A 14,634-nucleotide genomic window follows, 5' to 3' on the forward strand; every position below is an offset into this window, starting at 1 on the left:
CGTGCAGGGACACACATAGTTCCCTCCAGCTCCCTGCCGGCTCCCCACTCCGTTACTGGGGGCTCCTGGACAAGGGAGTCTTGCAGTCAAGGCTGATAGGGAGGGACTTCGCTGGTGGCACAGTGGTTAAGAATCCGGCTGCCAATGCAGGGGACACGGGTTCGAGCCCTGGTACGGGAAGATCCCACATGCCGCAGAGCCCGTGCACCACAACTACTGAGCCTGTGCTCTAGAGCCAGCAACCCACAACTACTGAGCCCGCGAGCCACAACTACTGAAGCCCGCGCACCCAGAGCCCATGCTCCGCAACAAGAGAAGCCACAGCAATGAGAAGCCCGCGCACCGCAACGAAGAGTAGCCCCCACTCGCCGCAACTAGAGAAAGCCTGCGCAGCTACTTTCTAGCTGCCTGAGTGACCCTCCAGTCCCAGAACACACCCTGCTTGTTCATGAATCCCCTTTATGCATACTGATCCCTCTGTCTGATATGCCCTCTCCCCTCTCTTCTGCCTGGCAAGCTCCTTTTCATCCTTCAAAACCCAGGTCAAAAGGTGGAACCATCTGAGACCTCACCATGAAGTTAGCCATTTCCTTCTCCACACTTCTGTATCGTGGCTATTCTTACTTCTTACATAACACATCTTACTCATTTCACAAAAAATTGGTATATCCACCTTCCCAACTAAGTGGTGAACTCCTTGAAGGCAGGGGCCATTTCATACCCATCTTTGTATCCCCAGGGCCCAGCCCAGGCCTTGGCTTACAGTAGGCACTCAGCATGTATTTAGTTGTTAGAATGAAGCGCTAGTCCTTCTGTAAGGAGTTCACTTTCCTGAGTGGCTGGCAGTCACTTCCGCAGCATGAATCCCTCGTCAACAGGAATACTCAAGCCAGAAGGAGAGGTTTTGTTAAACGAGAAGGCTAATTTTCAGAACCCCAAAGCAAACTGCCTTCAAGCAAACTAGAACCAAATTCTGTTACTAACCTTTACATCAAAGGCTTTCAAACTCCTGTGACCTCGCCCAACAGTAAAATTGATGCCCAACAGTAAAACTGATGTCATAACTAGCACATATGTGTCTATATACACATCTATAACTGAAAGTGTCAACAAAATATTATCATTGAAGTTGTACTTTTCTTTTACTTGCTTTTTAAAAGACTTTGACCCAGTAAATTGATTTCAAGACCCACATATGGGTCACCAGCCACTTTGATAAAAATTGCTTTAGGTTGACTTGTTTGATAAACATGAAAAATCAGATCCTCCTACAAATATCCCAACAAAAAAGTACTTACGACCTGTGTGCCCAGTAATTCAAAGGGAAGGCAATCCTTTCCTGCTTAGAACAGCCCAGCCACGAGGGTCTGAAGGGCTCTGGACCATAGTTGTTTAGAACAATTTGGACCCCACAGGACCAGGAATCAAATGAAGCAGTGTCTCAGTCCCTACCACAGGCTGACACAAAGGAGGCCCCCATCTTTGTGTGCCCTCTTCACCCTTAAACCCTCACCCTTCCTGCGCCTGGGAACGGCCAGCAGAGACCCTGATGCTTTCCTAGCATACAACTACACCCCGGCTGCACTCCAGCGGGTGAGAGTATATACTTTATCTGCCCTGCCTTCTTCTGTGAGGATGAAATATTTTAAAGCAAACATTGGAACTGTCAGGCTTCTGCACTGTGCTGAAGTCTGTTTCAGGTTGCAGTGTCCGTAGTACAATTTATGCTTTCTGTGACGGCAGGAAACACTGGGGTGCCCCTACTGTACCTAAATCCTTGTAAAGTTCTTTCCTACTCTCCTTTCCAGAATTTACACAGGGGAGAGGCAGTGCAGCGGGGTGGCCGGGCACCAACACAACTTGATACTTTTTATTGTATACGACAATGGTTACAGACCACAAAGATTCAGGAGGCCCCACTGCTTGGGCCCAACAAAAGACAGTACTTGCCCTCTCAATTCAGAGTCCTCTGGGCTGCGAGGGGACAGGCTTTTTCCTACATGGCTCTGGAAGAAGGTCCAGGACAGTACTCAGTACAAGAAGAGCCACATCTGAGCCTAGCTGTACGGGGGTGGGTGGATAAGGTGGGCCAGCCTCATCTCAATCACTTGGGTGTGACCCTGAAGACACGGATGTGGATGGCCGAGTTGTTGCGGATCCGGGTCAGCGGCTCTCGCGTATCAATCTCTGGTTCCAGTTCATCGACAAGCTCCACGGTGGAGGTATTGGCAGCCACCTGCAAGGACCCGAAGCTGCCAGCCTGCAGCTGTAGGGCAATGTTGATTGCGCGGTTGATGGCCAGGCCCAAGCCGTGGATGTAGATCTCACTGCATGCGCTCTGACCCCGAGCCCCTCCATCCAGCAGTTTCTGGCAGCGGGCCAGCTGGGCCTTGAAGTCAGTCTTCATGTTGACATAAATGTCATTGGGCCTCCGGGGCAGGCGGTGGGGGAGCCGCTTCCGCAGGGTGTACTCCACCGGGTCCAGCTCAGCCTCGACGGCTCCGCGGGGCTCTCGGTTTTCGGCCATGCTGTGTGCCCTGGCACGAGGAAGAGACGAGATCAGCCAGGGGGTGACGAGATCAGCCAGGGGTGACAAGCGACCAACGCTTCCTTTCCCACCCCGTTTCCTGCCCAAAGGGTGAAGCCGGGAGAAGGCGCACTCGACGCCTCTATTCCCTTCCACTCACCTCAAGCTCCCGCATCTCCCCCACCCCCAGTTCCTACTCATTCATCACATCGCCCCCAACCTCCAGGCCCCTCCACCGCCCCCTTTCCCCAGCTCTTCCGCGCCTACTCTCTCCGGTCCACAGTGCTCTCCACGCGCCGCGGCCCGCTCTCCTGCCAGGGCACTCAAGCGTTGCGCCGACCGGCCGGAATATAGGGCGCTTCTCGCGACCCCCAGGCCCCAAGAAGGAAAGGTGAACACCGCCGGAACGCTCGAGCGCTAGAACCCAGCCGGCTCCTGGCTCCTGAAAAGGGTGCCGAGTGCGCACGCGCGCTCGTCCCCTGCAGCCAAGCCCGCGGGATCCACGAATCGCCTGCCTGGCCTCCGTTCTCCCGCCCCTTTCCTGAGAGCTCGCAAAACCGCGCGATGTGTTTGAGTAACGCGAGGCTTCCGGGGGTGATGGGATCTACCACGTGTACGCCTCCCAGGCGGGGCGCAGAGGCAGGAGGCGTGTACCAAGTCGGAGCTGGGGAGGGTCTGGGAAGGGGAGGTCAGCTTTCCTGGGCCAATCCGAGTCCCCGGTTCGCGGAGGTGTCCCGAAGGGGAGAGGGGAGGAGAGGAGGCTACTGTAGGGGCGTGGAGGATTTGGGGGTAAGGGTCTTCCAAAGATAGCAGGGAGGGCAGCGAGTTCCATAGAACGTGATCGCGAAGGGGTCTGAAGTCAAGTCTGCACTCTCGCGTCCATCGCAGTTCCTCGGGTCAGAGGAGGTGTGGCAGAGTTGGCAAAACTGGCCTCCCGCCCAAGGTTCCTGTTGCCCAAAGACCGAGGGCGGGTAACGAGTGGCGAGGCCCGGCCCTTGGCGGAGGACAGCTCTCCGGGACTCCTCTGCAGTTCACGGGGACCCGTCATTCTTCCCTGCGTCTGGCAGGGCTGACCTCCCAGGCCAGCCCCTGGGGACGCGAGCTATGAGCCGCAGGCCCAGCCTTCACAGCTCCCCTAGGGCCCCTGACCCGCTCGCACCCCTCCACCACCCCCACCCGCCACCAGCTCTTCGGTCACTGCCCGCCCCCTGGGAGTACGGACGTGCGCCCCCTGGCGGGAAAGTGCAGGGCAACACCTGGGGGTTGGTGGCTCCCCAAGACCAGTGGGAAGGGGTTTTCTGCCCAGATTGGTTTAGCTTCTGTAGAGTTCCACTTGAAAATGAGTTAGACCTGCAGTGAGGACCTCAGTTCCCTCATCACTCAAATGGGGATGAGAATTCCTGTCTTGCTACTGAGTTGCAAAACCCAATATAACCTTACAAACTGTAAGCCTACACGTTAGCTTTTTTTTTAATTAAAAAAAATTTATTTATTTGGCCGTGCTGGGTCTTAGTTGTGGCATGTGGGCTTTTAGTTGCAGCATGTGGGATCTAGTTCCCTGACCGGGGATGGAACCCGGGTGCCCTGCATTGGGAGCGAGGAGTCTTAACCACTGGACCACCAGGGACGTCCCTGAGCTGGCATTTTTATGCACACCGCCCCCCCACCCCAGACCTCTCTCTAGTTGCCTGGGGTAGAGTCTGACCCCATTTGACTGGAGATTGGAAAGAGGCCAAGCTCCTGAGAGCTTCTCTCCCAGCACCACTTAAATCCTGTGGTTCTTTTAGTTTCAGATTCTTACAAGTTTGGGGGGTTATTTGGGGTTGAAGAGGGAATGCTGGCTACAACCTTACTCCATCTCAGAAGTGACACCTGAACAGAGTTTTGATGGACAAACAGGAATTCTTTTTTTTTTTTTTTTTTTTTTTGCGGTACGCGGGCCTGTCACTGTTGTGGCCTCTCCCGTTGCGGGGCACAGGCTCCGGACGCGCAGGCCCAGCGGCCATGGCTCACAGGCCCAGCCACTCGGCGGCATGCGGGATCTTCCCAGACCGGGGCACGAACCCGCGTCCCCGGCATCGGCAGGCGGATTCTCAACCACTGCGCCACCAGGGAAGCCCAAACAGGAATTCTTCAGGGAAGCAAGGAGTATTCTGGAAACACTGAACAGTATTTTTAAAAGAATGGAAGAAGCATAACCTAAGCTTCCACCTCAAGGAACTAGAAAAAGTAAAGCCAAAGGGAGAAGCTGGGAGGAAATAATAAAGAGCAAATATAAATGAAACTGAACACAGAAAAACAATAAAGAAACTCAAACCAGAAGCTGGTTCTTTGAAAAAGTCAGTAAAATTGACCTCTAGCAAGACTGACAAAAAAGAGAGAACAAGAAAAAGAAGACTCAAATTATGATTATCAGAAATGAAAGAGGGGATAGCACTAAAGATCCCATAAACATTGAATTATACTTGGAGAACAACACAAACAACTCTACACACATAAATTTCACAGCTTAGATAAAATGGACCAGCTCCTAGAAAACAAACTACCAAACTAACCCAAGATGAAATAGATCATCTGAATAACTCTGTAACTATTAAGGTAATTAAATTCATAGTTAAAAAAAAAATTTAGAACAAGAAATATCTAGGCCCACATGGTTTTACTGGTGAATTCTACCACACACACAACAAAAGGAAGTAACACAAATTCTACACAATCTCTTCCAGAAAACAGAAGAGGAAGGTACATTTCCTAATTAATTTTATGAGGCCAAAACCAGACAAAGATAATACAAAAGAAGAAAAATCACAGATGGATACCTCTCATGAACACCACAAAAAATCTTCAACAAAATGTTAGCAAACTGAATCCAGCAGTATATAAAAAGAATGATATACCACAACCAAGTAGAGTTTATTCCAAAGATGCAGGACTGGTTCAGTGTAAGAAAACCAATCAGTATTATCTACCATATTAACAAGTTAAAGAAAAAAACACATATGATCATGTCAATTGATAGAGAAAAACCACTTAACATAATTTAGTACCCATTTATGATAAGAGCTCTTAGCAAAAAGAGAATGGAAGGAACTTCCTCAACCTGGTAAAGAGCATCTACAAAAAAACTACAGCTTCCCATCATACTTAATGGTGTAAGACTGGACACCTTTCTCTTAAAATCAAGAACAAGGGAAGGATGTCATCTCTCACCACTCTCATTGTTGGAAGTCCCAGCCAGTGCAATAAGGCAAAGAAAAGATTGTAAAGGAAGAAAAAAAACTGTCTCTATTTGCAGATGACATGATTGTGTATACATAAAAAGTCCCAAGGAATCTAAAAAAATATATAATTAATAAATTAGCTTATTAGCAAGTTTGCAGGATACAAGATTAACATACAAAAATCAATTGTAGGGCTTCCCTGGTGGCGCAGTGGTTAAGAATCCGCCTGCCAATGCAAGGGACACGGGTTCGAGCCCTGGTCCAGAAAGATCCCACACGCCACGGAGCAACTAAGGCTGTGCGCCACAACTATTGAGCCTGTGCTCTAGAGCCCGCAAGCCACAACTACTGAAGCTTGTGTGCCTAGAGCCCGTGCTCCGCAACAGAAGACACCATTGAAAAGCCCGCACACCACAACGAAGAGTAGCCCCCGCGCGCTGCAACTAGAGGAAGCCCGTGCGCAGCAACGAAGACCCAAGGCAGCCAAAAAAAAAAAAAAAAAGTTAAAAAAAATCAATTGTATTTCTATATACTGGCAATAAACAGCTGGAAACCAAAATTTAAAATCATTTACAATCACTCCAGAGAGAGAGGGGAAGGGGGAGGAGGAAAGGAGGGGGAGCGAAAAATATTTAAGTATAAATGTAACGAAACATGTACAAACTCTGCTTAAAACTACAAAATGCTAATCAAAGATCTAAATTAATGGAGAGATATACTGTGTCCACGTATTGGAATATTCAACATAGTATAGATGTCAATTCTCTCCAAATTTAATGCAATTCCTATGAAAATCCCAGCAAGAAGTTTTGTAGATGTAAATAAGTTTATTGTAAAATTTATATGGCAAGGCAAGAGAAGTTAAAGCAATTTTGAAAAACAAAAAGTTGGAATCACACCACCTGATTTTAAGACTTACTGTGTAAACACAATATCAAGACAGTGTGATATCTGCCAAGGGACAGACACAAAAATCAATAAAATGGAATAGAGAACCTAGAAATAGATTCACACAAGTACAGCCAGCTGATTTTTTTTTTTTTTTAAGAAACTTTATTTTCCATCAACCTATTTCCATTTCAAGAGTTTGTGGAAGAACTGCTTAAGACCACTCAGTGCTTGTTCCTACCCACTCAGCGGCCTGAGCAGTGGGAGCTACAGACCAGTGTTCAGTGGCAGGTTGAGCACTCCAGCCTCCAGTGGGGAACTGCTGAAGAGGCACGGGGACACCTGCACACCTTCGGACCAGTCCACCACCTGGACTGGTAGCAGTGAACTCAGGAGCTGGAGCAATCCATTCACCCTGAAATTCCTCCTTGGCCACAGCCTTCTCAGCTGCTGCCTGCTCTTCCTTTTCAATCTCTCCAGGATCTCTGTAGAAGCAGAGATCAGGCATGACCTCTCCAGGATCTCTGTAGAAGCAGAGATCAGGCATGACCTCCCTCCCATGGGTGTTCACGCGAGATGGTGCCATGCATGCGCAGAACTTCCCAGGCAAGCATCCACCACATCAGACCCACTGGGATGGAGTGAGCTCCCTTGTTGTTGCATGGGATGGCAATGTCCACATTATCGCAGAGGAGAGTCTGCATTACACAGAGCAATGGTAGACAGGTTAACGTAAGAGGCCTCTGGGAGAGGCAGGTGGTCAGCCCTGGGATCAGTAACCACCGGAAGTCTTGGCTCCCGGAAGGCTGCCTGGATCTGGTTAATGAAAGTTCCAGGAGTGAAGCGGCCAGCAATAGGAGTGGCTCCAGTGGCAGCAGCAAACTTCAGCCCAGCTCGCTGGCCAGTATTCCTGGAGGATATGACACTGACATCAGCTGGGTTTTCAATGGCAACAGTGGCATGAGCTGCCAACAGAAGCTTCTCCCAGGTTCTCTTCAGATTTATTATGTAGATGTCATCACTTTTCCTTTTGTAGGTGTACTGTTCCACTTGGAAGCCAAGGTTGGTGCCACCTAAGTGGGTTCCTGCTGCAAGGAATTTGAGGACATCCTCCTCCTTCATTTGCAGGACATCAAAGGCTCTGGAAATTGTGAAAGTTTCCTTTTAAGTTACGATGGGAGTCCAGAACAACGCCGTATGGACCCCTGTCTGGCTGGCGCAGAAAAGCCAGCCAGCTGATTTTTGGCAAAGGTGCAAAAGCAGCTGAATGGGGAAAGAATGAGTCTTTTCAGCAAGTGGTGCTAAAACAACTGAATAAATAGTTAAAGAACTGAACCTCAGCCCTATGCAAAAAATTAACACAAAATGGATGGTAGATCTAAACATAAAATGGAAAATTATAAAACTTTTAGAAGAAATATAGGAAAAAAAGTCTTCATGACATAGGGTCAGGTAAAGAGTTCTTAGATACAACTCCAAAGGCACGATCCATTAAAGAAAAAAATTGAGGACTTCCCTGATGGCACAGTGGTTGGGAGTCCACCTGCTAGTGCAGAGGACATGGGTTCGAGCCCTGGTCCGGGAGGATCCCACATGCTGTGGAGCAGCTGAGCCCGTGCGCCACGGCTGCTGAGCCTGCTCTCTAGAGCCTGTGAGCCACAGCTGCTGAGCCCACGTGCCACAACTACTGGGGACCGGCGTGCCTGAAGCCCGTGCTCCACAGCATGGGCGGCCACTGCAATGAGAGGCCCGCGCACTGCAGCGAGGAGTGGACCCCGTTCGCCACAACTGGAGAAAGCCCATGCACAGCAACGAAGACCCAACGCAGCCACAAATAAATAAATAAATATGTGAAAAGTAATATATGCTTTAAAAATTGATAAATTGTACTTCATCAAAATTAAAAACTTTTACTCTGTGAAAGACCACCCAGCCACGGACTGCGAGAAAATACCTGCAAATCCCATATCCAACAATGGACTTGTATCCAGAATAAAGAACTCTCTAAATTCAAGCGTTAGAAAACAACTCAATTACGGACTTCCCTGGTGGTCCAGAGGCTAAGACTCCGTGCTCCCAATGCAGTGGGCCCGGGTTCCATCCCTGGTCAGGGAACTAGATCCCACACGCTGCAACTAAGAGTTCGCATGCCACAACTGAAAGATCCCGCGTGCCACAACGAAGATCCCGAGTGCTGCAACTAAGACCCAGCGCAGCCGAAAAAAACAAAACCAAACAAACAAAAACAAATAGAAAATGGGCAAAAGTCTTGAACAGAGGGTTCTTTAGCAAAGAGGGTATAAGGATGACAAATAAGCACATAAGATGTTCAACACAGCCATTATGGAAATGCAAATTAAAACCATGATGAGATGCCACTGCCCACCTATTAGAATGTCTAAAATTAAAAATTTTGACAATACTAAGTGTTTAGGAGCATGCAGAGAAACTGGATCTCTCATACACTGTTTGTGGAAATCTTCAATGGTCCAGCCACTCTGGAAAATAGTTTGGTAGCTTCTTCTAAAATTAAACGTACACTCACCATATGACCCAGCAAGAGCACACATGGGAATTTACAAACTCGTACACAAATGTCCATAGCAGTTTTTGTAATAGCAGTGTTTGTAAAAGCCCCAGTCAGGAAACAACCCATGTGTCTTTCAATGGGTGACTGGTTAAAGTGCGGTACATCCATGCCATGGGATACCACTCAGCAATAAGTTGGATCAAGGAGACCCATTTGGCTGGGGGAAGACTACATACACCCTAGAAAATACTGTGCTGAGCAGCTCAGAGTTTACTGGGGACGGCAAACAAGATGAGCAAGACTGTGTGGCCACTGCTCAGAGTGGAGCATGGATAGGGTTCAGTGGACCCTCAAGGAGGTACAGCCAATATGACCTTGGGGGGATGCAAGGTGTTCCACAGGACGCGATGGCTAAGGTGAGGCAGTAACATCTAGCAGTTGGGCTCAGATCCTGTGCAGTACCTCCTGTTACCATGGAGAGGTCTGGAAGGTCTGAGCCCTGGGAGATGGGGAAGCAGGAGGGAACCAGCAAAGGATTCAGAAGGAGCAGCTGATGAGGTAGGAGGAAAACCAAGGGATATGGTGATCTGGAGGCCAGGTGAAGAAAGCATTTCTTGGAGGAGGTAGTGACCAGCTGTGTCATATGCTGTTGGTAGGCCACAGGAGATTACAAACCAGTGGATTTAGCAATGTGGTGGTTTTGCACCACTGGTGACTTGACAAGCATTTACACTTGATTGACCAAAGAACTTAGCTCATTAGAAAAAGAAGGCAGAGAGTTTGGCTGTTTACTCTTACTTGAGACTTCCCTTTCATCTCGATAAATCATCTAACCACAACTCTTTGTTTAGTTCAAAAGCTTCCAAATTTAAAATAACACAGACTAAGGCATTTTACAGCATAGTCTTGAATAAACCTGAATAAACAAAAATATCTTAGGTCCAAGTGATTTTCTTCATTCAAATCCTTTTCTTTAATTTTGCACGGGAGATTCACAGTTCTGATTTGTTTCCTTTCTCAGAGAGGGTGCTTATGCAACTCAATTTCCACAGTGTCATCAGCAGCGAACGCATTCTCACTTTACGGCTGGGGGAGATTACTTGGCCAGGATCACAAGCTGGTATACAGGAAACCCAGGGCGATCGATCAGTTACTCCAACCTTCTACCTTGGAGTCCAGCGTGCTCTCCCTGACACAAAGCATCTGGTAGGTAGGTAGGTAGGTACTACTGTCCAATCAAAAACATTTTCACGATAGCATTCAAAGCCCTCAACTTAAGTTTCACTTCACTTCTCATCCAACTGGCAATCCAGGTCCTCTTTTCCCATCAGCCTGGCTTGTCACTATTCTAAAGCTGATGCTCACTTTTCTTAAATCTACCCAAATCCTGCCCTTCCTTCCTGCTCAGCACAGGCCACCACTGTCCCTGACTGCTTCCCCTTCACAGGGGTTTTCCCCCCTCTTTGCCCTGTACCATTTCTCCACTATAATTTACAATCTCACATCTGCTAATTAATCATTAAAACAGGCCAAAAGGCTAAGACCTTATTCAGAGGGTAGGACACATCTAGGAAAGTGGGGGGGGGGGGGAACAACAACAAAAGCTTTGGAGTAAGAAAAAACAGCTGTCATAAACTTGAGAACTTTGTTCTAGGAGAAGAACTTGATTGGAGATTGGATTCTGTTGATATATTTTCACACAGTTAACAATGTGAATATTGTGGACCCAGAAGGCCCCACTAGCTAACATTTGTGGAGTGCCTGCCCTATACCAAGCACTGTGTTAAGTGCTTTACCATACACTCCAGAGACTCAGAGATGAGTAAAGTTGCCCAAGGCCACAGTCAGTATGGGATGGAACCAGCACATAAGCCCTCGCTTTAAACAGTTGCATTTTCCAGCCTGTGAACAAGCAGCTTCACTGACTACACTGAGGCCGGAATCCTGACTGCAAGAAAGACAAGGGAACTGAAAAAAGCAGACACGAAAACTGTAAGTGCATAGAAACCTGGGGTGTGCTCCGTGCAGGAACAAAGGGCCTTCCTCGTAGCTCCGGAGGTCGGCGCTCCGTTTTGGCGAAACACAGAGGACGCAAGTTCCAAGTCTGAATTTACCCTTCCCTGTCCTGAGGATTATATTGTTTTTGGTAACGGCTGTTTTAGGAAGCTGGGAAGTAGAGTATACATTCTGGCGTAACTTCCAAAGAAAACGGTGAAAACACACACAAGACCTTTTCATCCTAAAAAGTTCAGGGAATCGGAAAAGTCATTCTTGAAAACCTCCTTTTTAAACAAAGGCGGTGTCAATCTACTTCTCACATTTGCATAGTAGTTTCTCTCTTTCTGAAGCCTTTCACAGTCACCTATTTTAATTCTTTCAGCACTCCGGAAGGGAGTGGAATGGGGGCCAGGGATGGGGCGGAGCAGAGCATCAATACCTTACTATAAAACAGAAACTGAGGCCCGACAGCGTCAACTCCTTCGCCCCCGAAGTCTAGGGGGCTAGTCGGTGGCGGAGCCAGAAAGAAACTCCAGGTCTCACCAGCCAGTGCTGCCTCGGACTTGTTTCTAAACCATTAGGTTCCTCGTTTATTTCGTATACCCCGGGGATGTCCGACGAACACACCTCTGGGTTGTACGTGGTCTCCTTCAATCCAGGCGGGCTTCCCGGAGGAAGCCGACCGTCCGGGAGGCGGGCGATGCCGCTAGCGGCGGCGTTCGTCGCGATGGTCGCGCATCGCGTGCGGGGGGGGGGGGGGTCAGCCGGGGAGCACCCCGGGGACACCCTCACAACCCCCCCGGCCCGCTGCAGGCTGTGTCACGTGAGGCACCGGGCTCCCAGGTCACGTGCCGGGGGGGGGCTCAGGGGAGGCGGGCATCCGGGCCGCGCCCGCCGGGCACGCTAGGAGCGCGCTAGGCCGTGCGGGTCGGAGCGGGCCGGAGTAGCAAAGGGGGGCAGTGGCGGTGGCGGCGGCCGCGGCGGGGGCGGAGGGGGCGGCCCCGCGGCCCCGCGTCCGCGTCACGTGGTGCGAGGCGGGCAGCCATCTTGCTACAAACACAAACAGAGAGGAGCGGCCGCCGCGGGAGCGCCAGCGCCCCCTCCCCCGCTGCCGCCGCCCCCCGGCCCGCCGCGCGTCGCCAACGCCCCGGGACCGGAGCCTCGCGCCGCCCGCCCGCCGCGGTAAGCGCCCGGCGACCCCGCGGAGCCCGGCCCGCGGCCGGGCCCGGGCCAGGCCCGCCCCCGACGCCGAGGCGGCCGCGCCGAGCCTGCGAGAGCCAAAGCGGGAGCGCGGGCCGCCGGCACGGACCCTCCCCCGTCTCCTGCCGAGGCCGCCGCCCCCGACGCCCGGTGTGCCCGCCCTCCGGCCCTCCCCGCTTGACCCTCCCCCGGCGCGGGCCGGGCCCCCCCGCCGCTCGGAGGGAGGCCGGCTCCCTCCCGGGGGCGGCCGCCCGCGCCCCCGCACCTGGCGCCCCCTCCCTGAAGGGCACGCCGTCCTCCCGGGCCGGCCCGCCTCCTTCCCACCCCCGCGCTTCTAACGGTAGCTCTCCGGCCCTCGGAAGCCCGGCCCAGGCCCCCCGCCTACCCCCGCCCGCATCCTCCGCCCGGGGGCCCGGGACCCTAATGCCCGGTTCTCCCCGGAGATATCCACCAACGCGCCTCCGGTTTCTTATCGGCCTGAGCTGGGCCTGGCGGGTCTTAAAGTCCAAGCTTTCCGTGACTTCTGGCTAACGTGGAAGCCTCTCCTCTTAACCACAGCACTTCGCCTGGGTCTTCGCCTAAATTTCCTTTCAGCGAGCGACATTAGTGCTTGGTCATTGGGGTCTTCCTCCCCGTTGCCCGGCCGTGTGAAACACCTTAGTCTGTCCTGTCGCCAGGCTGGGCCCTTCCCAGCCCATCTCCCCTGATGCAGCAGCTCCCCAGTCACGGCCCCTCACACTTTTCCTTTTTTTTTTTTTTTCCAAGTTAACTTTAAAAAGACCCTCATCTCTCACGTCTTACCCAGCCATTACTAGAATTCCCAGTGAGCATACAGGTCTGGTCCATCATAGGGCCGGGCCTAGCCCTGGGGATAGATGCTCAACCAGTACTTGTTGGCCAGCTCTTTCTTCCACTCACCCTAGTCTCACTCCCCTCTTGCTTCTCATTGCTGCTTTTCCAGAGAGCAGCCTCCACAGCCTTTCTGCTGCCCGAGAGCTGACACGCGGTTGCAATTTAGCCCCCGCCCCTTGGCTTGCATCTGAAACACCTTGGGTACCAACAGGCTGGTCCCCTTAGCTTCTCACAGTGTGGGTGTTTGCTCTCTGGTCCTTCGTCGGTACCGTTCCCTGTGCAGTCCCAGGCCACCACCCTCACCCCAGCCTCAGTTTTATTTCCTAGATGGTAGGTCTAGTGTGTCATTGGGCAGGGTTGGAACAGATCTGGGCGTTGTGTGGCTGCCATGGCCTGGACCAGGGACCTCGAGGGGTCCCACATGGTGATTACAGTCAAGTGAGTTCTGTTCTTAGACTCCTGGCCTGTCTTTCTCAGCCAGCAGATGTGTCAGTGTTGTCTCTGGTTTGATGGATTTAAAGGACCCCAGTTTGCCCTGGCTTTTACATCTGTAGTTGGAGTTTGGGATAGGGAAAAAAAAAAAAAGCCCCACTTTAGAGCAGAGGAGGTGAGAAGTGGCTACGGGAAGGTTTTGTTTTTTTTTTTTTTTTTTTTTTTTTTTTTTTATGATGTGGACCATTTTTCAAGTCTTTATTGAATTTGTTACAGTATCGCTTCTGTGTTTTTTTTTGTTTTTATGTTTTGGTTTTTTGGCTGCGAGGTATGTGGGATCTTAGCTCCCCAACCAGGGATCGAACCCACAGCCCCTGCATTGGAAGGTGAAGTCTTAACCACTGGACAGCCAGGGAAGTCCCTATGGGAAGGATTTTAAAAATTCTAACGAGAAATTAAAAATGGTTTAAAACGGGCTTCCCTGGTGGCTCAGTGGTTGAGAGTCCGCCTGCCGATGCAGGGGACACGGGTTCGTGCCCCAGTCCGGGAAGATCCCACATGCCATGGAGCGGTTAGGCCCATAAGCCATGGCTGCTGAGCCTGTGCTTCCGGAGCCTGTGCTCTGCAATGGGAGAGGCCACAACAGTGAGAGGCCCGCATACTGCCAAAAAAAAAAAAAAAAATGGTTTAAAACTCACAAAGTGTGCTTGTGAATTTGGGGTGGTTCTTGATGCACATGTGCCCCTTCTCCAGTCTCAGGTAGGGTGTCAGAGATGTCAGTGTCACCTGTCAGGGCAGCTGCAGCCTCTCTTCCTTGTTTTCTCTGCCTGGAGCCCAAGACTGGGCAAGTGGGCAGAAGGGATCAAATGAGGTAAAGTGTGAAAGTGTTTTGAAAACTGTTAACTAGAGACATGCTGCGGGGCGTTGTTATGATGGCTCAGAGGGCAGAGCTGGGAAAACTGACCAGCTGCGAAGAACATGGGCTT

General features: G+C 50.9%; 1 protein-coding gene and 1 pseudogene across 2 annotated transcripts; both read right to left on the reverse strand.

Moving 5' to 3' along the window:
• Positions 1–1,840: 1,840 nt before the first annotated feature.
• Positions 1,841–12,339, reverse strand: POP7 (POP7 homolog, ribonuclease P/MRP subunit). Of its 2 annotated transcripts, none has more exons than XM_032604056.1 (2): positions 11,792–12,339; positions 1,841–2,537 (listed from the first exon to the last, which is right to left on the reverse strand). In XM_032604056.1, exon 2 carries the CDS (start codon positions 2,525–2,527, stop codon positions 2,105–2,107), a length of 423 nt encoding a protein of 140 aa, XP_032459947.1. In that variant the 5' UTR covers positions 2,528–2,537; positions 11,792–12,339; the 3' UTR covers positions 1,841–2,104. The 2 variants fall into 2 exon arrangements, with proteins under 2 accessions (XP_032459947.1, XP_032459946.1); XM_032604055.1 differs by lacking the exon at positions 11,792–12,339 and adding an exon at positions 2,795–3,009.
• On the reverse strand, positions 6,716–7,800 carry LOC116740504 (annotated as a pseudogene).
• Positions 12,340–14,634: the final 2,295 nt, after the last annotated feature.

Source organism: Phocoena sinus, chromosome 15, assembly GCF_008692025.1.
Source record: "Phocoena sinus isolate mPhoSin1 chromosome 15, mPhoSin1.pri, whole genome shotgun sequence".
Classification (NCBI taxonomy): domain Eukaryota; kingdom Metazoa; phylum Chordata; class Mammalia; order Artiodactyla; family Phocoenidae; genus Phocoena; species Phocoena sinus.